The sequence below is a fragment of the Atractosteus spatula genome, chromosome 6 (assembly GCF_055471065.1).
Source record: "Atractosteus spatula isolate fAtrSpa1 chromosome 6, fAtrSpa1.hap1, whole genome shotgun sequence".
In the NCBI taxonomy this organism is placed as follows: domain Eukaryota; kingdom Metazoa; phylum Chordata; class Actinopteri; order Semionotiformes; family Lepisosteidae; genus Atractosteus; species Atractosteus spatula.
In genome coordinates this window covers 16,351,494-16,376,029 of record NC_142711.1, presented here as the reverse complement: position 1 = coordinate 16,376,029, position 24,536 = coordinate 16,351,494, and the positions used below count along the sequence as shown (strand labels likewise).

At 48.6% G+C, this 24,536-nt stretch overlaps 1 protein-coding gene across 2 annotated transcripts in view; it reads left to right on the top strand.

Annotated features, from left to right (window-relative positions):
- Nucleotides 1-22,360, top strand: part of LOC148832314 (vascular cell adhesion protein 1-like) — a 38,995-nt gene extending 16,635 nt beyond the window's left edge. Inside the window, exons 6-13 of one of the 2 annotated variants that reach the window (XM_088919050.1) lie at nt 17,505-17,819; nt 18,170-18,448; nt 19,165-19,512; nt 19,983-20,075; nt 20,303-20,327; nt 21,008-21,038; nt 21,359-21,451; nt 22,038-22,360. In XM_088919050.1, the coding sequence (XP_088775176.1) occupies nt 17,505-17,819; nt 18,170-18,448; nt 19,165-19,512; nt 19,983-20,075; nt 20,303-20,327; nt 21,008-21,038; nt 21,359-21,451; nt 22,038-22,277 (1,424 nt within the window). In that variant the 3' untranslated portion in view covers nt 22,278-22,360. The remainder of the gene's footprint in view (nt 1-17,504; nt 17,820-18,169; nt 18,449-19,164; nt 19,513-19,982; nt 20,076-20,302; nt 20,328-21,007; nt 21,039-21,358; nt 21,452-22,037) is intronic. The other variant, XM_088919051.1, reaches the window with a different exon arrangement.
- Nucleotides 22,361-24,536: the final 2,176 nt, after the last annotated feature.

Here is a 24,536-nt window from a genome sequence, read left to right as displayed (position 1 = left end):
GCACTGTACTGTCTGTCTGAGACTGGAGTCTGTTCTCACTACAGCACTGTACTGTCTGTCTGAGACTGGAGTCTGTTCTCACTACAGCACTGTACTGTCTGTCTGAGACTGGAGTCTGTTCTCACTACAGCACTGTACGGTCTGTCTGAGACTGGAGTCTGTTCTCACTACAACACTACTGTCTGTCTGAGACTGGAGTCTGTTCTCACTACAGCACTGTACTGTCTGTCTGAGACTGGAGTCTGTTCTCACAGGTACTACAGCACTGTACTGTCTGTCTGAGACGAGTCTGTTCTCACTACAGCACTGTACTGTCTGTCTGAGACTGGAGTCTGTTCTCACTACAGCACTGTACTGTCTGTCTGAGACTGGAGTCTGTTCTCACTGCAGCACTGGACTGTCTGTCTGAGACTGGAGTCTGTTCTCACTACAGCACTGTACTGTCTGTCTGAGACTGGAGTCTGTTCTCACAGGTACTACAGCACTGTACTGTCTGTCTGAGACTGGAGTCTGTTCTCACTACAGCACTGTACTGTCTGTCTGAGACTGGAGTCTGTTCTCACTACAGCACTGTACTGTCTGTCTGAGACTGGAGTCTGTTCTCACTACATCACTGTACTGTCTGTCTGAGACTGTTGTCTGTTCTCACTACAGCACTGTACTGTCTGTCTGAGACTGGAGTCTGTTCTCACAGGTACTACAGCACTGTACTGTCTGTCTGAGACTGGAGTCTGTTCTCACTACAGCACTGTACTGTCTGACTGGAGTCTGTTCTCACTACAGCACTGTACTGTCTGTCTGAGACTGGAATCTGTTCTCACTACAGCACTGTACTGTCTGTCTGACACTGGAGTCTGTTCTCACTACAGCACTGTACTGTCTGTCTGAGACTGGAGTCTGTTCTCACTACAGCACTGTACTGTCTGTCTGAGACTGGAGTCTGTTCTCACTACAGCACTGTACTGTCTGACTGCAGTCTGTTCTCACTACAGCACTGTACTGTCTGTCTGAGACTGGAGTCTGTTCTCACTACAGCACTGTACTGTCTGTCTGAGACTGGAGTCTGTTCTCTCTACAGCACTGTACTGTCTGTCTGAGACTGGAGTCTGTTCTCACTACAGCACTGTACTGTGTGTCTGAGACTGGAGTCTGTTCTCACTACAGCACTGTACTCTCTGTCTGAGACTGGAGTCTGTTCTCTCTACAGCACTGTACTGTCTGTCTGAGACTGGAGTCTGTTCTCACTACAGCACTGTACTGTCTGTCTGAGACTGGAGTCTGTTCTCACTACAGCACTGTACTGTCTGTCTGAGACTGGAGTCTGTTCTCACTACAGCACTGTACTGTCTGTCTGAGACTGGAGTCTGTTCTCACTACAGCACTGTACTGTCTGTCTGAGACTGGAGTCTGTTCTCACTACAGCACTGTACTGTCTGACTGAAGTCTGTTCTCACTACAACACTGTACTGTCTGACTGGAGTCTGTTCTCACTACAGCACTGTACTGTCTGTCTGAGACTGGAGTCTGTTCTCACTACAGCACTGTACTGTCTGTCTGAGACTGGAGTCTGTTCTCACTACAGCACTGTCTGTCTGAGACTGGAGTCTGTTCTCACAGGTACTACAGCACTGTACTGTCTGACTGGAGTCTGTTCTCACTACAGCACTGTACTGTCTGTCTGAGACTGGAGTCTGTTCTCACTACAGCACTGTACTGTCTGTCTGAGACTGGAGTCTGTTCTCACTACAGCACTGTACTGTCTGTCTGACACTGGAGTCTGTTCTCACTACAGCACTGTACTGTCTGTCTGAGACTGGAGTCTGTTCTCTCTACAGCACTGTACTGTCTGTCTGAGACTGGAGTCTGTTCTCACTACAGCACTGTACTGTCTGTCTGAGACTGGAGTCTGTTCTCACTACAGCACTGTACTGTCTGTCTGAGACTGGAGTCTGTTCTCACTACAGCACTGTACTGTCTGCCTGAGACTGGAGTCTGTTCTCACTACAACACTGTACTGTCTGACTGGAGTCTGTTCTCACTACAGCACTGTATTGTCTGTCTGAGACTGGAGTCTGTTCTCACTACAGCACTATACTGTCTGTCTGAGACTGGAGTCTGTTCTCACTACAGCACTGTACTGTCTGTCTGAGACTGGAGTCTGTTCTCACTACAGCACTGTACTGTCTGACTGGAGTCTGTTCTCACTACAGCACTGTACTGTCTGACTGGAGTCTGTTCTCACTACAGCACTGTACTGTCTGTCTGAGACTGGAATCTGTTCTCACTACAGCACTGTACTGTCTGTCTGACACTGGAGTCTGTTCTCACTACAGCACTGTACTGTCTGTCTGAGACTGGAGTCTGTTCTCACTACAGCACTGTACTGTCTGTCTGAGACTGGAGTCTGTTCTCACTACAGCACTGTACTGTCTGCCTGAGACTGGAGTCTGTTCTCACTACAACACTGTACTGTCTGACTGGAGTCTGTTCTCACTACAGCTCTGTACTGTCTGTCTGAGACTGGAGTCTGTTCTCACTACAGCACTGTACTGTCTGTCTGAGACTGGAGTCTGTTCTCACTACAGCACTGTACTGTCTGTCTGAGACTGGAGTCTGTTCTCACTACAGCACTGTACTGTCTGTCTGAGACTGGAGTCTGTTCTCACTACAGCACTGTACTGTCTGTCTGAGACTGGAGTCTGTTCTCACTACAGCACTGTACTGTCTGACTGAAGTCTGTTCTCACTACAACACTGTACTGTCTGACTGGAGTCTGTTCTCACTACAGCACTGTACTGTCTGTCTGAGACTGGAGTCTGTTCTCACTACAGCACTGTACTGTCTGTCTGAGACTGGAGTCTGTTCTCACTACAGCACTGTCTGTCTGAGACTGGAGTCTGTTCTCACAGGTACTACAGCACTGTACTGTCTGACTGGAGTCTGTTCTCACTACAGCACTGTACTGTCTGTCTGAGACTGGAGTCTGTTCTCACTACAGCACTGTACTGTCTGTCTGAGACTGGAGTCTGTTCTCACTACAGCACTGTACTGTCTGTCTGACACTGGAGTCTGTTCTCACTACAGCACTGTACTGTCTGTCTGAGACTGGAGTCTGTTCTCTCTACAGCACTGTACTGTCTGTCTGAGACTGGAGTCTGTTCTCACTACAGCACTGTACTGTCTGTCTGAGACTGGAGTCTGTTCTCACTACAGCACTGTACTGTCTGTCTGAGACTGGAGTCTGTTCTCACTACAGCACTGTACTGTCTGCCTGAGACTGGAGTCTGTTCTCACTACAACACTGTACTGTCTGACTGGAGTCTGTTCTCACTACAGCACTGTATTGTCTGTCTGAGACTGGAGTCTGTTCTCACTACAGCACTATACTGTCTGTCTGAGACTGGAGTCTGTTCTCACTACAGCACTGTACTGTCTGTCTGAGACTGGAGTCTGTTCTCACTACAGCACTGTACTGTCTGACTGGAGTCTGTTCTCACTACAGCACTGTACTGTCTGACTGGAGTCTGTTCTCACTACAGCACTGTACTGTCTGTCTGAGACTGGAATCTGTTCTCACTACAGCACTGTACTGTCTGTCTGACACTGGAGTCTGTTCTCACTACAGCACTGTACTGTCTGTCTGAGACTGGAGTCTGTTCTCACTACAGCACTGTACTGTCTGTCTGAGACTGGAGTCTGTTCTCACTACAGCACTGTACTGTCTGCCTGAGACTGGAGTCTGTTCTCACTACAACACTGTACTGTCTGACTGGAGTCTGTTCTCACTACAGCTCTGTACTGTCTGTCTGAGACTGGAGTCTGTTCTCACTACAGCACTGTACTGTCTGTCTGAGACTGGAGTCTGTTCTCACTACAGCACTGTACTGTCTGTCTGAGACTGGAGTCTGTTCTCACTACAGCACTGTACTGTCTGTCTGAGACTGGAGTCTGTTCTCACTACAGCACTGTACTGTCTGTCTGAGACTGGAGTCTGTTCTCACTACAGCACTGTACGGTCTGTCTGAGACTGGAGTCTGTTCTCACTACAACACTACTGTCTGTCTGAGACTGGAGTCTGTTCTCACTACAGCACTGTACTGTCTGTCTGAGACTGGAGTCTGTTCTCACAGGTACTACAGCACTGTACTGTCTGTCTGAGCCTGGAGTCTGTTCTCACTACAGCACTGTACTGTCTGTCTGAGACTGGAGTCTGTTCTCACTACAGCACTGTACTGTCTGTCTGAGACTGGAGTCTGTTCTCACTACAGCACTGTACTGTCTGTCTGAGACTGGAGTCTGTTCTCACTACAGCACTGTACTGTCTGCCTGAGACTGGAGTCTGTTCTCACTACAACACTGTACTGTCTGACTGGAGTCTGTTCTCACTACAGCACTGTACTGTCTGTCTGAGACTGGAGTCTGTTCTCACTACAGCACTATACTGTCTGTCTGAGACTGGAGTCTGTTCTCACTACAGCACTGTACTGTCTGTCTGAGACTGGAGTCTGTTCTCACTACAGCACTGTACTGTCTGACTGGAGTCTGTTCTCACTACAGCACTGTACTGTCTGACTGGAGTCTGTTCTCACTACAGCACTGTACTGTCGGTCTGAGACTGGAATCTGTTCTCACTACAGCACTGTACTGTCTGTCTGACACTGGAGTCTGTTCTCACTACAGCACTGTACTGTCTGTCTGAGACTGGAGTCTGTTCTCACTACAGCACTGTACTGTCTGTCTGAGACTGGAGTCTGTTCTCACTACATCACTGTACTGTCTGTCTGAGACTGTTGTCTGTTCTCACTACAGCACTGTACTGTCTGTCTGAGACTGGAGTCTGTTCTCACAGGTACTACAGCACTGTACTGTCTGTCTGAGACTGGAGTCTGTTCTCACTACAGCACTGTACTGTCTGACTGGAGTCTGTTCTCACTACAGCACTGTACTGTCTGTCTGAGACTGGAATCTGTTCTCACTACAGCACTGTACTGTCTGTCTGACACTGGAGTCTGTTCTCACTACAGCACTGTACTCTCTGTCTGAGACTAGAGTCTGTTCTCACTACATCACTGTACTGTCTGTCTGAGACTGTTGTCTGTTCTCACTACAGCACTGTACTGTCTGTCTGAGACTGGAGTCTGTTCTCACAGGTACTACAGCACTGTACTGTCTGTCTGAGACTGGAGTCTGTTCTCACTTCAGCACTGTACTGTCTGACTGGAGTCTGTTCTCACTACAGCACTGTACTGTCTGTCTGAGACTGGAATCTGTTCTCACTACAGCACTGTACTGTCTGTCTGAGACTGGAGTCTGTTCTCACTGCAGCACTGGACTGTCTGTCTGAGACTGGAGTCTGTTCTCACTACAGCACTGTACTGTCTGTCTGAGACTGGAGTCTGTTCTCACAGGTACTACAGCACTGTACTGTCTGTCTGAGACTGGAGTCTGTTCTCACTACAGCACTGTACTGTCTGTCTGAGACTGGAGTCTGTTCTCACTACAGCACTGTACTGTCTGTCTGAGACTGGAGTCTGTTCTCACTACATCACTGTACTGTCTGTCTGAGACTGTTGTCTGTTCTCACTACAGCACTGTACTGTCTGTCTGAGACTGGAGTCTGTTCTCACAGGTACTACAGCACTGTACTGTCTGTCTGAGACTGGAGTCTGTTCTCACTACAGCACTGTACTGTCTGACTGGAGTCTGTTCTCACTACAGCACTGTACTGTCTGTCTGAGACTGGAATCTGTTCTCACTACAGCACTGTACTGTCTGTCTGACACTGGAGTCTGTTCTCACTACAGCACTGTACTGTCTGTCTGAGACTGGAGTCTGTTCTCACTACATCACTGTACTGTCTGTCTGAGACTGTTGTCTGTTCTCACTACAGCACTGTACTGTCTGTCTGAGACTGGAGTCTGTTCTCACAGGTACTACAGCACTGTACTGTCTGTCTGAGACTGGAGTCTGTTCTCACTACAGCACTGTACTGTCTGACTGGAGTCTGTTCTCACTACAGCACTGTACTGTCTGTCTGAGACTGGAATCTGTTCTCACTACAGCACTGTACTGTCTGTCTGACACTGGAGTCTGTTCTCACTACAGCACTGTACTGTCTGTCTGAGACTGGAGTCTGTTCTCACTGCAGCACTGTACTGTCTGTCTGAGACTGGAGTCTGTTCTCACTACAGCACTGTACTGTCTGACTGGAGTCTGTTCTCACTACAGCACTGTACTGTCTGTCTGAGACTGGAGTCTGTTCTCACTACAGCACTGTACTGTCTGTCTGAGACTGGAGTCTGTTCTCTCTACAGCACTGTACTGTCTGTCTGAGACTGGAGTCTGTTCTCACTACAGCACTGTACTGTGTGTCTGAGACTGGAGTCTGTTCTCACTACAGCACTGTACTCTCTGTCTGAGACTGGAGTCTGTTCTCTCTACAGCACTGTACTGTCTGTCTGAGACTGGAGTCTGTTCTCACTACAGCACTGTACTGTCTGCCTGAGACTGGAGTCTGTTCTCACTATAGCACTGTACTGTCTGACTGGAGTCTGTTCTCACTACAGCACTGTACTGTCTGTCTGAGACTGGAGTCTGTTCTCACTACAGCACTGTACTGTCTGTCTGAGACTGGAGTCTGTTCTCACTACAGCACTGTACTGTCTGTCTGAGACTGGAGTCTGTTCTCACTACAGCACTGTACTGTCTGACTGGAGTCTGTTCTCACTACAACACTGTACTGTCTGACTGGAGTCTGTTCTCACTACAGCACTGTACTGTCTGTCTGAGACTGGAGCCTGTTCTCACTACAGCACTGTACTGTCTGTCTGAGACTGGAGTCTGTTCTCACTACAGCACTGTACTGTCTGTCTGAGACTGGAGTCTGTTCTCACTACAGCACTGTCTGTCTGAGACTGGAGTCTGTTCTCACAGGTACTACAGCACTGTTCTGTCTGACTGGAGTCTGTTCTCACTACAGCACTGTACTGTCTGTCTGAGACTGGAGTCTGTTCTCACTACAGCACTGTACTGTCTGTCTGAGACTGGAGTCTGTTCTCACTACAGCACTGTACTGTCTGTCTGAGACTGGAGTCTGTTCTCACTACAGCACTGTACTGTCTGTCTGAGACTGGAGTCTGTTCTCTCTACAGCACTGTACTGTCTGTCTGAGACTGGAGTCTGTTCTCACTACAGCAATGTACTGTCTGTCTGAGACTGGAGTCTGTTCTCACTACAGCACTGTACTGTCTGTCTGAGACTGGAGTCTGTTCTCACTACAGCACTGTACTGTCTGTCTGAGACTGGAGTCTGTTCTCACTACAGCACTGTACTGTCTGCCTGAGACTGGAGTCTGTTCTCACTACAACACTGTACTGTCTGACTGGAGTCTGTTCTCACTACAGCACTGTACTGTCTGTCTGAGACTGGAGTCTGTTCTCACTACAGCACTGTACTGTCTGTCTGAGACTGGAGTCTGTTCTCACTACAGCACTGTACTGTCTGACTGGAGTCTGTTCTCACTACAGCACTGTACTGTCTGACTGGAGTCTGTTCTCACTACAGCACTGTACTGTCTGTCTGAGACTGGAATCTGTTCTCACTACAGCACTGTACTGTCTGTCTGACACTGGAGTCTGTTCTCACTACAGCACTGTACTGTCTGTCTGAGACTGGAGTCTGTTCTCACTACAGCACTGTACTGTCTGTCTGAGACTGGAGTCTGTTCTCACTACAGCACTGTACTGTCTGCCTGAGACTGGAGTCTGTTCTCACTACAACACTGTACTGTCTGACTGGAGTCTGTTCTCACTACAGCTCTGTACTGTCTGTCTGAGACTGGAGTCTGTTCTCACTACAGCACTGTACTGTCTGTCTGAGACTGGAGTCTGTTCTCACTACAGCACTGTACTGTCTGTCTGAGACTGGAGTCTGTTCTCACTACAGCACTGTACTGTCTGTCTGAGACTGGAGTCTGTTCTCACTACAGCACTGTACTGTCTGTCTGAGACTGGAGTCTGTTCTCACTACAGCACTGTACGGTCTGTCTGAGACTGGAGTCTGTTCTCACTACAACACTACTGTCTGTCTGAGACTGGAGTCTGTTCTCACTACAGCACTGTACTGTCTGTCTGAGACTGGAGTCTGTTCTCACAGGTACTACAGCACTGTACTGTCTGTCTGAGCCTGGAGTCTGTTCTCACTACAGCACTGTACTGTCTGCCTGAGACTGGAGTCTGTTCTCACTACAGCACTGTACTGTCTGTCTGAGACTGGAGTCTGTTCTCACTACAGCACTGTACTGTCTGTCTGAGACTGGAGTCTGTTCTCACTACAGCACTGTACTGTCTGCCTGAGACTGGAGTCTGTTCTCACTACAACACTGTACTGTCTGACTGGAGTCTGTTCTCACTACAGCACTGTACTGTCTGTCTGAGACTGGAGTCTGTTCTCACTACAGCACTATACTGTCTGTCTGAGACTGGAGTCTGTTCTCACTACAGCACTGTACTGTCTGTCTGAGACTGGAGTCTGTTCTCACTACAGCACTGTACTGTCTGACTGGAGTCTGTTCTCACTACAGCACTGTACTGTCTGACTGGAGTCTGTTCTCACTACAGCACTGTACTGTCGGTCTGAGACTGGAATCTGTTCTCACTACAGCACTGTACTGTCTGTCTGACACTGGAGTCTGTTCTCACTACAGCACTGTACTGTCTGTCTGAGACTGGAGTCTGTTCTCACTACAGCACTGTACTGTCTGTCTGAGACTGGAGTCTGTTCTCACTACAGCACTGTACTGTCTGCCTGAGACTGGAGTCTGTTCTCACTACAACACTGTACTGTCTGACTGGAGTCTGTTCTCACTACAGCACTGTACTGTCTGTCTGAGACTGGAGTCTGTTCTCACTACAGCACTGTACTGTCTGTCTGAGACTGGAGTCTGTTCTCACTACAGCACTGTACTGTCTGTCTGAGACTGGAGTCTGTTCTCACTACAGCACTGTACTGTCTGACTGGAGTCTGTTCTCACTACAGCACTGTACTGTCTGACTGGAGTCTGTTCTCACTACAGCTCTGTACTGTCTGTCTGAGACTGGAGTCTGTTCTCACTACAGCACTGTACTGTCTGTCTGAGACTGGAGTCTGTTCTCACTACAGCACTGTACTGTCTGTCTGAGACTGGAGTCTGTTCTCACTACAGCACTGTACTGTCTGTCTGAGACTGGAGTCTGTTCTCACTACAGCACTGTACTGTCTGTCTGAGACTGGAGTCTGTTCTCACTACAGCACTGTACGGTCTGTCTGAGACTGGAGTCTGTTCTCACTACAACACTACTGTCTGTCTGAGACTGGAGTCTGTTCTCACTACAGCACTGTACTGTCTGTCTGAGACTGGAGTCTGTTCTCACAGGTACTACAGCACTGTACTGTCTGTCTGAGCCTGGAGTCTGTTCTCACTACAGCACTGTACTGTCTGTCTGAGACTGGAGTCTGTTCTCACTACAGCACTGTACTGTCTGTCTGAGACTGGAGTCTGTTCTCACTACAGCACTGTACTGTCTGTCTGAGACTGGAGTCTGTTCTCACTACAGCACTGGACTGTCTGTCTGAGACTGGAGTCTGTACTCAATACAGCACTGTACTGTCTGTCTGAGACTGGAGTCTGTTCTCACAGGTACTACAGCACTGTACTGTCTGTCTGAGACTGGAGTCTGTTCTCACTACAGCACTGTACTGTCTGTCTGAGACTGGAGTCTGTTCTCACTACAGCACTGTACTGTCTGTCTGAGACTGGAGTCTGTTCTCACTACATCACTGTACTGTCTGTCTGAGACTGGAGTCTGTTCTCACTACAGCACTGTACTGTCTGTCTGAGACTGGAGTCTGTTCTCACTACAGCACTGTACGGTCTGTCTGAGACTGGAGTCTGTTCTCACTACAACACTACTGTCTGTCTGAGACTGGAGTCTGTTCTCACTACAGCACTGTACTGTCTGAGACTGGAGTCTGTTCTCACAGGTACTACAGCACTGTACTGTCTGTCTGAGACTGGAGTCTGTTCTCACTTCAGCACTGTACTGTCTGTCTGAGACTGGAGTCTGTTCTCACTACAGCACTATACTGTCTGTCTGAGACTGGAGTCTGTTCTCACTACAGCACTGTACTGTCTGTCTGAGACTGGAGTCTGTTCTCACTACAGCACTGTACTGTCTGACTGGAGTCTGTTCTCACTACAGCACTGTACTGTCGGTCTGAGACTGGAATCTGTTCTCACTACAGCACTGTACTGTCTGTCTGACACTGGAGTCTGTTCTCACTACAGCACTGTACTGTCTGTCTGAGACTGGAGTCTGTTCTCACTACAGCACTGTACTGTCTGTCTGAGACTGGAGTCTGTTCTCACTACAGCACTGTACTGTCTGCCTGAGACTGGAGTCTGTTCTCACTACAACACTGTACTGTCTGACTGGAGTCTGTTCTCACTACAGCACTGTACTGTCTGTCTGAGACTGGAGTCTGTTCTCACTACAGCACTGTACTGTCTGTCTGAGACTGGAGTCTGTTCTCACTACAGCACTGTACTGTCTGACTGGAGTCTGTTCTCACTACAGCACTGTACTGTCTGACTGGAGTCTGTTCTCACTACAGCTCTGTACTGTCTGTCTGAGACTGGAGTCTGTTCTCACTACAGCACTGTACTGTCTGTCTGAGACTGGAGTCTGTTCTCACTACAGCACTGTACTGTCTGTCTGAGACTGGAGTCTGTTCTCACTACAGCACTGTACTGTCTGTCTGAGACTGGAGTCTGTTCTCACTACAGCACTGTACTGTCTGTCTGAGACTGGAGTCTGTTCTCACTACAGCACTGTACGGTCTGTCTGAGACTGGAGTCTGTTCTCACTACAACACTACTGTCTGTCTGAGACTGGAGTCTGTTCTCACTACAGCACTGTACTGTCTGTCTGAGACTGGAGTCTGTTCTCACAGGTACTACAGCACTGTACTGTCTGTCTGAGCCTGGAGTCTGTTCTCACTACAGCACTGTACTGTCTGTCTGAGACTGGAGTCTGTTCTCACTTCAGCACTGTACTGTCTGTCTGAGACTGGAGTCTGTTCTCACTACAGCACTGTACTGTCTGTCTGAGACTGGAGTCTGTTCTCACTACAGCACTGGACTGTCTGTCTGAGACTGGAGTCTGTACTCAATACAGCACTGTACTGTCTGTCTGAGACTGGAGTCTGTTCTCACAGGTACTACAGCACTGTACTGTCTGTCTGAGACTGGAGTCTGTTCTCACTACAGCACTGTACTGTCTGTCTGAGACTGGAGTCTGTTCTCACTACAGCACTGTACTGTCTGTCTGAGACTGGAGTCTGTTCTCACTACATCACTGTACTGTCTGTCTGAGACTGGAGTCTGTTCTCACTACAGCACTGTACTGTCTGTCTGAGACTGGAGTCTGTTCTCACTACAGCACTGTACTGTCTGTCTGAGACTGGAGTCTGTTCTCACTACAACACTACTGTCTGTCTGAGACTGGAGTCTGTTCTCACTACAGCACTGTACTGTCTGAGACTGGAGTCTGTTCTCACAGGTACTACAGCACTGTACTGTCTGTCTGAGACTGGAGTCTGTTCTCACTACAGCACTGTACTGTCTGTCTGAGACTGGAGTCTGTTCTCACTACAGCACTGTACTGTCTGACTGGAGTCTGTTCTCACTACAGCACTGTACTGTCTGACTGGAGTCTGTTCTCACTACAGCTCTGTACTGTCTGTCTGAGACTGGAGTCTGTTCTCACTACAGCACTGTACTGTCTGTCTGAGACTGGAGTCTGTTCTCACTACAGCACTGTACTGTCTGTCTGAGACTGGAGTCTGTTCTCACTACAGCACTGTACTGTCTGTCTGAGACTGGAGTCTGTTCTCACTACAGCACTGTACTGTCTGTCTGAGACTTGAGTCTGTTCTCACTACAGCACTGTACTGTCTGTCTGAGACTGGAGTCTGTTCTCACTACAGCACTGGACTGTCTGTCTGAGACTGGAGTCTGTTCTCACAGGTACTACAGCACTGTACTGTCTGTCTGAGACTGGAGTCTGTTCTCACTACAGCACTGTACTGTCTGTCTGAGACTGGAGTCTGTTCTCACTACAGCACTGTACTGTCTGTCTGAGACTGGAGTCTGTTCTCACTACATCACTGTACTGTCTGTCTGAGACTGGAGTCTGTTCTCACTACAGCTCTGTACTGTCTGTCTGAGACTGGAGTCTGTTCTCACTACAGCACTGTACGGTCTGTCTGAGACTGGAGTCTGTTCTCACTACAACACTACTGTCTGTCTGAGACTGGAGTCTGTTCTCACTACAGCACTGTACTGTCTGTCTGAGACTGGAGTCTGTTCTCACAGGTACTACAGCACTGTACTGTCTGTCTGAGACTGGAGTCTGTTCTCACTACAGCACTGTACTGTCTGTCTGAGACTGGAGTCTGTTCTCACTACAGCACTGTACTGTCTGTCTGAGACTGGAGTCTGTTCTCACAGGTACTACAGCACTGTACTGTCTGTCTGAGACTGGAGTCTGTTCTCACTACAGCACTGTACTGTCTGTCTGAGACTGGAGTCTGTTCTCACTACAGCACTGTACTGTCTGTCTGAGACTGGAGTCTGTTCTCACAGGTACTACAGCACTGTACTGTCTGTCTGAGACTGGAGTCTGTTCTCACTACAGCACTGTACTGTTTGTCTGAGACTGGAGTCTGTTCTCACAGGTACTACAGCACTGTACTGTCTGTCTGAGACTGGAGTCTGTTCTCACTACAGCACTGTACTGTCTGTCTGAGACTGGAGTCTGTTCTCACTACAGCACTGTACTGTCTGTCTGAGACTGGAGTCTGTTCTCACTACAACACTGTACTGTCTGTCTGAGACTGGAGTCTGTTCTCACTACAACACTGTACTGTCTGTCTGAGACTGGAGTCTGTTCTCACTACAACACTGTACTCAATTCAATTCAATTCAAGGTGCTTTATTAGCATGACCGATGGGTACAATCAGTGTTGCCAAAGCAAATGAAAGTAATGATATTTACATTAAACAAAACAAAAAATAGAAGTAAAATAAAATCTACAGACATTACAGACATTTACAAGTTCCCTCCTCCCTCTCCCAGTAGGATTGGGACCCATTGTGATTCTGGGAGGTGTGGGAACTCTGGGATTAGATTTCTGAATTTAAGGAAGAATGTTTCTCTAATCCCAGAGTATCTGTCTCAGTGCAGTAGGAAGTGCACCTCTGTCTCTATTTCTCTCCACTGGCAGTGGGAGCACAGCCTGTCCTCTCTGGGCAGCCAGGTCTGTCTGTGTCCAGTTTCTATGGCCAGGCTGTGGTCACTGAGCCTGTCCTCTCTGGGCAGCCAGGTCTGCCTGTGTCCAGTGTCTGTGTCCAGGCTGTGGTCACTGAGCCTGTCCTCTCTGGGCAGCCAGGTCTGTCTGTGTCCAGTTTCTATGGCCAGGCTGTGGTCACTGAGCCTGTCCTCTCTGGGCAGCCAGGTCTGCCTGTGTCGCCCAGTTTCTATGGCCAGGCTGTGGTCACTGAGCCTGTACTTCGTCAGGGTCTGTTTCTGTTTGTTGTTTCTTATTTTGGTCAAATATTCAGCTAGTGTGTATTGTCTGTTTAGGGTTCTGTAGCATTCCAGTTAATGTTGTGTTTGTGTGTGTCCCAGTGTGTGAGATATTGCTGTTTGATCTGTGCTGTGAGGTGGTTCAGTCTGAGTTGTGGTGCTCTAGCAGTGCTGTCCTGAGGCTGGCTGTAGTCTGTGTGGCTCGGGCCAGTGAGCCTCAGGACCAGCTGGGGGCTCTGTTTTGGGCTCAGCTCTTGGCTCAGCAGGGCTTTGTGGTGGTAGGAATTTTGGTCGCTGTTTTTTAGGTGTAGCCAATACTTTAATACTCTCTTCTGTATGTTCATCAATAGTGGGTACTGGTCTAATTCGGCCCTGCACCCGTTGTTAGGTGTTTTTCTCTGCACACGGAGGATGTTTCTACAGATCTCCATGTGCAGAGTTTCTGTGGGGTGTTTGTCCCATTGAGTGTACTCCTTGTCTGTGAGGGGACCCCACACTTCACTGCCGTATAGGGCAGTGGGTTGGATTACACTTTCAAATATTTGGAGCCAGATTCTTGTTGGTGGGTTGATGTTGAAGAGCCTCCTTCTTATTGCGTAGAAAGCCCTGAGTGCCTTCTCCCTCAGTGCCTTCACTGCCAGGTCAAAACTCCCAGAAGAGCTGGTGGTGAGACCGAGATATGTGTAGCTGGATGTGTTGTTGTTGAGTGTGAATTTGTACCTGTTTCCCTGAGGTCTGGCTTTCTTCTGGAAAACCATGACTCTGGTCTTGTCCAGATTGACTGTCAGTTCCCAGGTCTGACAGTATTGCTCCAGCAGTGCCAGGTTCTGCTGCAGCCCCTGTTCTGTGGGCGACAGCTGGACCAGGTCATCTGCGTAGAGCAGGAACTTGATTTCTGTGTCGTGTAGTGTGAGACCAGGAGCTGCAGACTGCTCCAACATTCCTGCTGATTCGTTGATATAGATATTGAACATGTTGGGCTCAGGCTGCAGCCCTGTCTCACCCCACGGCCTTGGGTGAAGAATTTGGTCCTTTTGTTTCCAATTTTCACTGCACATTTGCTCTCTGAATACATTGATTTAATTATGTCGTACACTTTGCCCCCTATGCCACTTTGGAGTAGTTTGTAAAACAATCTTTCATGCCAAATTGAGTCAAATGCTTTTTTGAAATCGACAAAGCAGGCAAAAATTTTTCCTTTGTGTTTTTGGTGGACGTGTTTGTCTATCAGTGTGTGTAGGGTGTAAATGTGATCAGATGTGCGGTGATCTGGCAAGAAGCCAATCTGACTCTTGCTCAGGACATTGTGTTCGGTAAGGAAGGCCAGTATTCGTGTATTTAGGATACTGCAGAATACCTTCCCCAGGTTACTGTTCACACAGATGCCCCGGTAGTTGTTGGGATCGAGTCTATCTCCACTCTTATAGATGGGCGTCTGAGACTGGAGTCTGTTCTCACTACAGCACTGTACTGTCTGTCTGAGACTGGAGTCTGTTCTCACTACAGCACTGTACTGTCTGTCTGAGACTGGAGTCTGTTCTCACTACAGCACTGTACTGTCTGTCTGAGACTGGAGTCTGTTCTCACTACAGCACTGTACTGTCTGTCTGAGACTGGAGTCTGTTCTCACTACAGCACTATACTGTCTGTCTGAGACTGGAGTCTGTTCTCACTACAGCACTGTACTGTCTGACTGTCTGAGACTGGAGTCTGTTCTCACTACAGCACTGTCTGTCTGAGACTGGAGTCTGTTCTCACAGGTACTACAGCACTGTACTGTCTGACTGGAGTCTGTTCTCACTACAGCACTGTACTGTCTGTCTGAGACTGGAGTCTGTTCTCACTACAGCACTGTACTGTCTGTCTGAGACTGGAATCTTCTCACTACAGCACTGTACTGTCTGTCTGAGACTGGAGTCTGTTCTCACTACAGCACTGTACTGTCTGTCTGAGACTGGAGTCTGTTCTCACTACAGCACTGTACTGTCTGTCTGAGACTGGAGTCTGTTCTCACTACAGCACTGTACTGTCTGTCTGAGACTGGAGTCTGTTCTCACTACAGCACTGTACTGTCTGTCTGAGACTGGAGTCTGTTCTCACTACAGCACTGTCTGTCTGAGACTGGAGTCTGTTCTCACAGGTACTACAGCACTGTACTGTCTGACTGGAGTCTGTTCTCACTACAGCACTGTACTGTCTGTCTGAGACTGGAGTCTGTTCTCACTACAGCACTGTACTGTCTGTCTGAGCCTGGAGTCTGTTCTCACTACAGCACTGTACTGTCTGTCTGAGACTGGAGTCTGTTCTCACTACAGCACTGTACTGTCTGTCTGAGACTGGAGTCTGTTCTCTCTACAGCACTGTACTGTCTGTCTGAGACTGGAGTCTGTTCTCACTACAGCACTGTACTGTCTGTCTGAGACTGGAGTCTGTTCTCACTACAGCACTGTACTGTCTGTCTGAGACTGGAGTCTGTTCTCTCTACAGCACTGTACTGTCTGTCTGAGACTGGAGTCTGTTCTCACTACAGCACTGTACTGTCTGTCTGAGACTGGAGTCTGTTCTCACTACAGCACTGTACTGTCTGTCTGAGACTAGAGTCTGTTCTCACTACAGCACTGTACTGTCTGCCTGAGACTGGAGTCTGTTCTCACTACAACACTGTACTGTCTGACTGGAGTCTGTTCTCACTACAGCACTGTACTGTCTGTCTGAGACTGGAGTCTGTTCTCACTACAGCACTATACTGTCTGTCTGAGACTGGAGTCTGTTCTCACTACAGCACTGTACTGTCTGTCTGAGACTGGAGTCTGTTCTCACTACAGCACTGTACTGTCTGACTGGAGTCTGTTCTCACTACAGCACTGTACTGTCTGACTGGAGTCTGTTCTCACTACAGCACTGTACTGTCTGTCTGAGACTGGAATCTGTTCTCACTACAGCACTGTACTGTCTGTCTGAGACTGGAGTCTGTTCTCACTACAGCACTGTACTGTCTGTCTGAGACTGGAGTCTGTTCTCACTACAGCACTGTACTGTCTGCCTGAGACTGGAGTCTGTTCTCACTACAACACTGTACTGTCTGACTGGAGTCTGTTCTCACTACAGCACTGTACTGTCTGTCTGAGACTGGAGTCTGTTCTCACTACAGCACTGTACTGTCTGTCTGAGACTGGAGTCTGTTCTCACTACAGCACTGTACTGTCTGTCTGAGACTGGAGTCTGTTCTCACTACAGCACTGTACTGTCTGTCTGAGACTGGAGTCTGTTCTCACTACAGCACTGTACTGTCTGACTGGAGTCTGTTCTCACTACAGCACTGTACTGTCTGACTGGAGTCTGTTCTCACTACAGCTCTGTACTGTCTGTCTGAGACTGGAGTCTGTTCTCACTACAGCACTGTCTGTCTGAGACTGGAGTCTGTTCTCACTACAGCACTGTACTGTCTGTCTGAGACTGGAGTCTGTTCTCACTACATCACTGTACTGTCTGTCTGAGACTGGAGTCTGTTCTCACTACAGCACTGTACTGTCTGTCTGAGACTGGAGTCTGTTCTCACTACAGCACTGTACTGTCTGTCTGAGACTGGAGTCTGTTCTCACTACAGCACTGTACTGTCTGTCTGATACTGGAGTCTGTTCTCACTACAGCACTGTACTGTCTGTCTGTCTGATACTGGAGTCTGTTCTCACTACAGCACTGTACTGTCTGTCTGAGACTGGAGTCTGTTCTCACTACAGCACTGTACTGTCTGTCTGAGACTGGAGTCTGTTCTCACTACAACACTGTACTGTCTAGTGTCTGACAGCTGCTCTGCTGTCTCTCCCTCAGTGTTCAAGTCTAACAAAAGGTTTGTCTGTCTCTTCCCTGTCTTCCCAGTTCCTCCTGCAGTGAAGGTCACTGGGCAGACCCAGCTGGTCCAGGGTCAGTCTGCCAACCTCACCTGCCAGCTCTCCGGCTTCTACCCTGTCAACTGGACCCTGCAGTGGCTCCTCAATAACAAGACTCTGGACACCCAGGCTGGCACACAGATCTCCAGGACTGAACCCCAGCCCAGTGAGGAGGGCACCTTCACACAGTCCAGCCTGGTCCAGCTCACAGGCAGCCTGGAGCTCAGGGCAGCAGCGCTGGTCTGCCAGGCGGAGTTCGTAGGCAATCACACTGAGAGAGACTCCATCACACTGAGGGTCAGAGGTCAGTGTGTTACTGTGTGTCTGTACTGACCCTGAGAGACACTGTCACACTGAGGGTCATAGGTCAGTGTGTTACTGTGTGTCTGTACTGACCCTGAGAGACACTGTCACACTGAGGGTCAGAGGTCAGTGTGTTACTGTGTGTCTGTACTGACCCTGAGAGACACTGTCACACTGAGGGTCAGAGGTCAGTGTGTTTGTACTGACCCTGAGAGACACTGTCACACTGAGGGTCAGAGGTCAGTGTGTTACTGTGCGTCTTTACTGACCCTGAGAGAGATGGTGTCACACTGAGGGTCAAAGGTGAAAGTTCACAGGACAGTGATGTTCACTTATCTCTGTGTCCACCAGGGTCTCCTCACATTACAGTCCCAGAGAGGAGGGTGAAGGCAGGAGATGACCTGACTCTGAGCTGTGAGTCTGTGGGCGACACTGACACCCCCCTGTCCTGGAGGGTAGGAATGAAGAACATGTCTGGGGAACAGAGCCACCTTCCCTCTTCATCTTTCCAGGGAAGCTCAAGCAGTCTGACACTGAGGGCTGACAAGAGCTTCATCAGGGAAACTGTGTTCTGTGAAATTCCTGAGACTGACTTGTCTGCATCCCTGAGACTGGAGTCTGTTTTCACAGGTACTACAGCACTGTACTGTCTGACTGGAGTCTGTTCTCACTAGAGCACTGTACTGTCTGACTGAGACTGGAGTCTGTTCTCACAGGTACTACAGCACTGTACTGTCTGTCTGAGACTGGAGTCTGTTCTCACTACAGCACTGTACTGTCTGTCTGAGACTGGAGTCTGTTCTCTCTACAGCACTGTACTGTCTGTCTGAGACTGGAGTCCGTTCTCACTACAGCACTGTACTGTCTATCTGAGACTGGAGTCTGTTCTCACTACAGCACTGTACTGTCTAGTCTGAGACTGGAGTCTGTTCTCACTACAGCACTGTACTGTCTGTCTGAGACTGGAGCCTGTTCTCACTACAGCACTGTACTGTCTGTCTGAGACTGGAGCCTGTTCTCACTACAGCACTGTACTGTCTGTCTGAGACTGGAGTCTGTTCTCACTACAGCACTGTACTGTCTGTCTGAGACTGGAGTCTGTTCTCACAGGTACTACAGCACTGTACTGTCTGTCTGAGACTGGAGTCTGTTCTCACTACAACACTGTACTGTCTGTCTGAGACTGGAGTCTGTTCTCACTACAGCACTGTACTGTCTGTCTGAGACTGGAGTCTGTTCTCACTACAGCACTGTACTGTCTGTCTGAGACTGGAGTCTGTTCTCCAGGACTATAGCTCACATTGGCCTTCTGACCTTCCTAATTTCTCTCTCTCTCTGTGTTGCAGTTGTCCCCACAGTGAAGATCAAGTCTCCAGATGAGATGTTTCTTAACCAGACTGTCAACATCTCTTGTCTTGTTTCTGGCTTCTTTCCTCATAATGTCTCTGTGTCTTGGGAGCCCGTGACACTCTCCAGAACTCCAGTGCAGGACCAGAACTGCACAAAGATCCAGAACCAGGATGGGACCTACAGCGCCGAGCTCTGGACCTGGTTCCTTTTCACTGAAGAGCTCAATGGCTCGGCAGTGTCCTGTGTGTCCGTTTATGAGCAATTGTGGAGACAGAGTGACAACATCACACTGAGAGAGAGAAAGAAGCCGGAGAATAATCCAGACACTAGACAGCAAGATGAGAGTAAGGGAAGCACAGGGGAGTGGAGTGATGGCTGTAGTTGAGAAATGTCCAGGTTGTACCGAGTGTGAACTAAAGATGACCTGAGTGTGGGGCGTCCAGGACTGTGCCTGCAGTAAAGTGTCTCTGTCCTGCAGGGTCCTGTTCCTGTGAGCTATAAAGATGACCTGAGTGCGGGGTATCCAGGGCTGTGCCTGCAGTAAAGTGTCTCTGTCCTGCAGGGTCCTATTCCTGTGAGCTGTAAAGATGACCTGAGTATGGGGCTTTCAGGGCTGTGCTTGCACTAAACTTTCTTTGTCCTGGAGGGTCCTATTCCTCTGAGCTGTAAAGATTACCTGAGTGTTGGGCACCCAGGGCTGTGCCTGCAGTAAAGTGTCTCTGTCCTGCAGGGTCCTATTCCTGTGACCTGTAAAGATGAACTGAGTATGGGGTATCCAGGGCTGTGCCTGCAGTAAAGTGTCTCTGTCTTTCAGGGCCCTCTACTGTCCTTCTGTACGCTGGTGTGGCCTGCGGTATAATTCTGTTCCTAGTGACTGTGGCACTTCTGATGTACTGCAAACGCAGAGGTAATAGTTACTAACATTAGATTTTTGCAAAAGCAAGACAGTGCAACACTCTCACCAAAAATATCAATTGAAAGTGTCACAGGAATTTCCTCCCTTGTCTAAGTTACTGGGCTGCAGAAAAGGACAGATTTAATTGAAACAATCGATGTCAGTAAACACAGTATAATTATTAACACTGAGGAAGATGGTGAATGTTCAAGGCTGACAGCTGTGTCTTCTCTTTCCAGGGGAGCAGCACAAGCCTGAGGACAGGTACGGTACGAGACAGAGACAACAGGTCTCATTGTGGCATGCTGGGACTCTGCACCAATATCATTATTTCCACAGAAGAATTTTGATTTCCCAGCATGCCCAGTACTTGACAGTGAGGAAAACAGCTTCTCTCTGAGCTCAGAGAGGGCAGGCACCTTCAACATGCGAGTTAGCAGAACACATGAACACCCACTCCCACAGGCTCCCGACTGCCAACCTCCACTCTTGCTTTCTCCTCTGACCTCCGACCTCCGACCCCCATTCTCTCTCTCTCCCGACCCCCGACCCCATCTCTGTCCTCTGAACCCCGACCCCCCTGTCTCTCTCCTCTGACCCCCAACCCCCTCCCTGTCTCTCTCCCCTGACCCCCAACCCCCACTCTCTCCCAACTCCCATTCTCTCTCTGCTCTGATCCCTGATCTCCACTCGCACGCTCTCCTCTGACCCCCGACCCCCTCCCTGTCTCTCTCCCCTGACCCCCAACCCCCACTCTCTCCCCTGACATCTGACCCCCACTCACTTGCCAAGAAAGGGAACAAGATTCTCAAATGAACGAAGAATTGAAAAAGCAACAGAGAAGTGTAGGAATGGGAATGTGTATTTTATTAAGACACTCTGTATTTAGACAGCGTGGGGATGACACGCACTGACCTGTCGTCTGCCTGTCTCTGTCCTCACAGGTCACCAGCTGACCGTGGAGCAGTGCTGCACGTAAGTCCCCCCGTCACACAGTCACACACTGTCACACACAAGTGCTCCTGTCCCTCGTCAGGACACAGGTCAGTTCGTCTCCACCTGTAGGCAGGACGCACCTGATCTGAATACTCCTCTCAGTCCTGGGGTGACGGTGCTGTGACACCTGTCAGACACTCAGGTGAGAGCCTGAGACAGCATGGCAGACATGACATGACGAGGACAGTGTTCGGCTCTCCTTGTCAATCCCAGAGTCCCGTCCCCTCTTCAGTGGGTGACCCTCTCCTCTTCCACTGAGCTGCTCCAGGATCTCCTGCTGTTTGCTTCTTCCCCTGCAGGAGCCCGAGATCACCTACGCAGCTCTGGACATGAAGAAACTGAAGCCCAAAGCAGCGCCCCCTGCAGGACAGGACAGAACAGGACAAGGAGAGGTGAGTAATCACTGTTGAGATGCTCTCCATGATTGTGACACTTTTTATATCACTGTGTGCATTTTAAACTACAATGAAAGTAAAATATACACAGCAACTTTTAAAACCTCCAATTTGTTCTGCGATTCAGAATCAGGCAACAAAGCTCCCAGCGACGTGTTGTGGCTCTATGACATTGTAAACAAGCGGGCTTGTAAATACACTTCTTTTAATCCAACAGAAATATTGCTCTGAGCTCAAGTCGAGTCGATTTTGCCAACAAATACTACTTACATGTTAACTCTGCATGCAGAAAAAGTTGGAACATTTCTGGAGAGAAATGTCTGCTGCACAACCTGTATTTATTCACTCCATCACATTACATTAGTCATTACAGTGACTAGTGAGCAGGAAGGGCTGCTTCACATTGCAATTTGTGGGAACTCGAGTGCGAGTTTGCGACAACATGTTGACTTACAGTAGTTTTGCAAAGTTCACGATTTCGTGCATAATTCGAAATTGTCAAATGTCAAATAATTTATTTAGTTTAAATAAGCAGTCTGAGAAACTGGGACTGCAGTTGCCTCTTTAATTTCTTGCCCTGCAGAACCCTGAGGAGGTCACCTACGCCGCTCTGGACTTGAAGAGGCCGCAGAAGCCCAGAGCAGCGCCCCCTGCTGGTGAGGAGAGCACCGTGTATGCAGAGGTGAAGGGGGCACGAGGGAGGAAAGCTATCTCCGAGCCCAACACCACTCCTGCGTCTCTGGCCAGCGAGAGCACCGAGTATGCTAGCATCAACTTCAGGAGGAAGACCCGGAGAGAACAGGACTCAGTCCTGTACTACTGACACACACTGTCCACCTGCCCTCCTGTGAATGGCTGTAAATGACTGTGCTGTACTAGTAAATTTCCAGGTGTTTTGTTTATTCAGCTGCTTGTCAGTATATTTTTTATACCCTTTAGGTTTACATGACTATGTGTAAATATGTGAAGAAATCAGTCTGTCCGGAGAGTCGCGAGTGCAGAGGGAGATTGTGTTAGCAGACTGTTGCAAGAGTGGTCCAGCAGGGCGGCGCCGTGCCTGTCTGTGTGTCTGCAGACAGGAAGTGACATCACTGGGGTGTGTTAGCCACTCTCTCCCAGCGACCTGCCCCACCAGCAGAGGGACAGCTGTGGACTGACCCCTGGCTTCCTGGGCCTGACCCCCTTTCATTACGGCGCGGCCTGAAGATCTGAAAGAGCTGGTCAAACCAGTGTCCCGAGAGTGACAGGGAGGGCTCATGGATAAGCTCTGCAGACACGAGGCCAAGAATGTCTCCCCCTAGTGGCAGGGTCCTGCCTGAGGATCCCCGAGGGCCGGAAAGGGCTTCATACAATCGAGCAGAACCAGCAGGGTCCAGGAGGCCCGGTCGCCAACGGTCCGTCTGTGTGTGCGTGAGGTGAAAAGGACAGGCGCCCCTCCCCCACGACCTCCGGGTCAGAGGTTGGTGCCGAGTATCGCCCTGAAAGGAAATGCTTGTTTTAAATGAATGTGAGTGATAGTTTTATGCAAAGTGGCTTCCAGGTCCAGGCTAGAGAGGTGAAGCGATCGCCAGGCCTCTGTTTCAGGCTAGTTAAGGTACAGTGGCACAAAAACAAGAAAGAGTTTTTCTCTCCTCTTTCTTTCTCTGTCCGTTTCCCCTGGCTAAGCTCTCTTTATAGCCACATAACAGAAGATATGATTCTCTCAGCTCCCCCCTCACCCAGCAACAGGATGCCATTCCGTTCCTGCCTTTCTAAAAATGTCTTGTTTTCTTTAATCATTCGTAATTATTCGCAGTCTGCGTGTTAAGTGAGAATTACAAGTACATACTGTTAACAAAGGTAGCATTTTAAACACAAAGAACTTTTTACAGACAGGTCATCAGTGCTTTGAGTTGCTACTAGGTTACACAGAAAGTGCAGGTAAAAGATTCCAAGTGTTACAGTTACAATGCTTTTGAGATCATCAAAGTGTTGTATAAATAATTGATAAAAACAATCATAGGTACAACAATCAATGTGAAGAGGCACAGCCTCCATTCTGCACCCATGTTTTGGACCTGCAACCTCTCAGTTCTGAATCCAGAGCCCTGACCACCACTCCATACTGTTCCACAATGGCCTACTGAGAGAGCTACAACAGCTGTGTCCCCTGTCCCAAGATCTGAACCTGCAACCTCAGTTTTGAGTCCATCTGCCTCTTTTTGTAAAGTCTGATAATTATAAGTTCTTGTTATTTTAAAATTTGATTAATCTACAAATCAATAAAATGATCAGCAATTCCTCAGGGCAGTAAGATGCTGATCGATAAGAGGCGTTTACTCTGCACAGTCATTAAGCACCCTTCTTCCTCTGAGCCAAATTGTGCTGTCTCTCTCCCTGGCTCAAAGCTTCTTGATGCATTTTTACGATATTGAAAAAGAAAGGTCTACAAAACGACTATGAATGCTTTTATTATAAAGCACTTTAAATGCTCTTTGCTTTGTAAAATTTACATAATTTATTGTTTAAATTGAATTAATTTTGTACATTACTGTACTGGGACTGTAGCTCCTATTGCAAACAGGACTGTTCTATAACTGGTTATGAATTGTCTCCTGCCATTTTTAACATTTCTGATACTTTCATAATCTTGTGAAATAAAACCAGATGTTAATTGAGTGGTCGTGAACTCATTTCAAGTGAAGAAAAGCAGCACACACACTTGCAGGTAGAGAGCAGACTCTTCCAAATGATTATTCCTGTTTCTAGTGCCCTAAACTCTTATGCCTCTTCTGTGCTAATTCTATTTCATACATGCAATGTGTAAGATCCTAGGCCCAGGGGATTGAGTCTAGTGTCTGAACCCCTCCTGCCTCTCCTCTGCAAACACCTTCTGCCAACAGGACAGGGTGAGCTGGTTTGCTTTAAAATAAAGTCAAGTCTAGGACATACCTGTTGCAAGACACCTGAGCTGTTGATCAATGCAGCAGGAAAACGAAACCAATTTGTACATAGACACGATTGTGTGGTTTTTGATTTATGGCAGTTGCAATTGGCTTAAACCCACCCACGCTAGAGCCCAGAACCACACTCAAGACAGGCA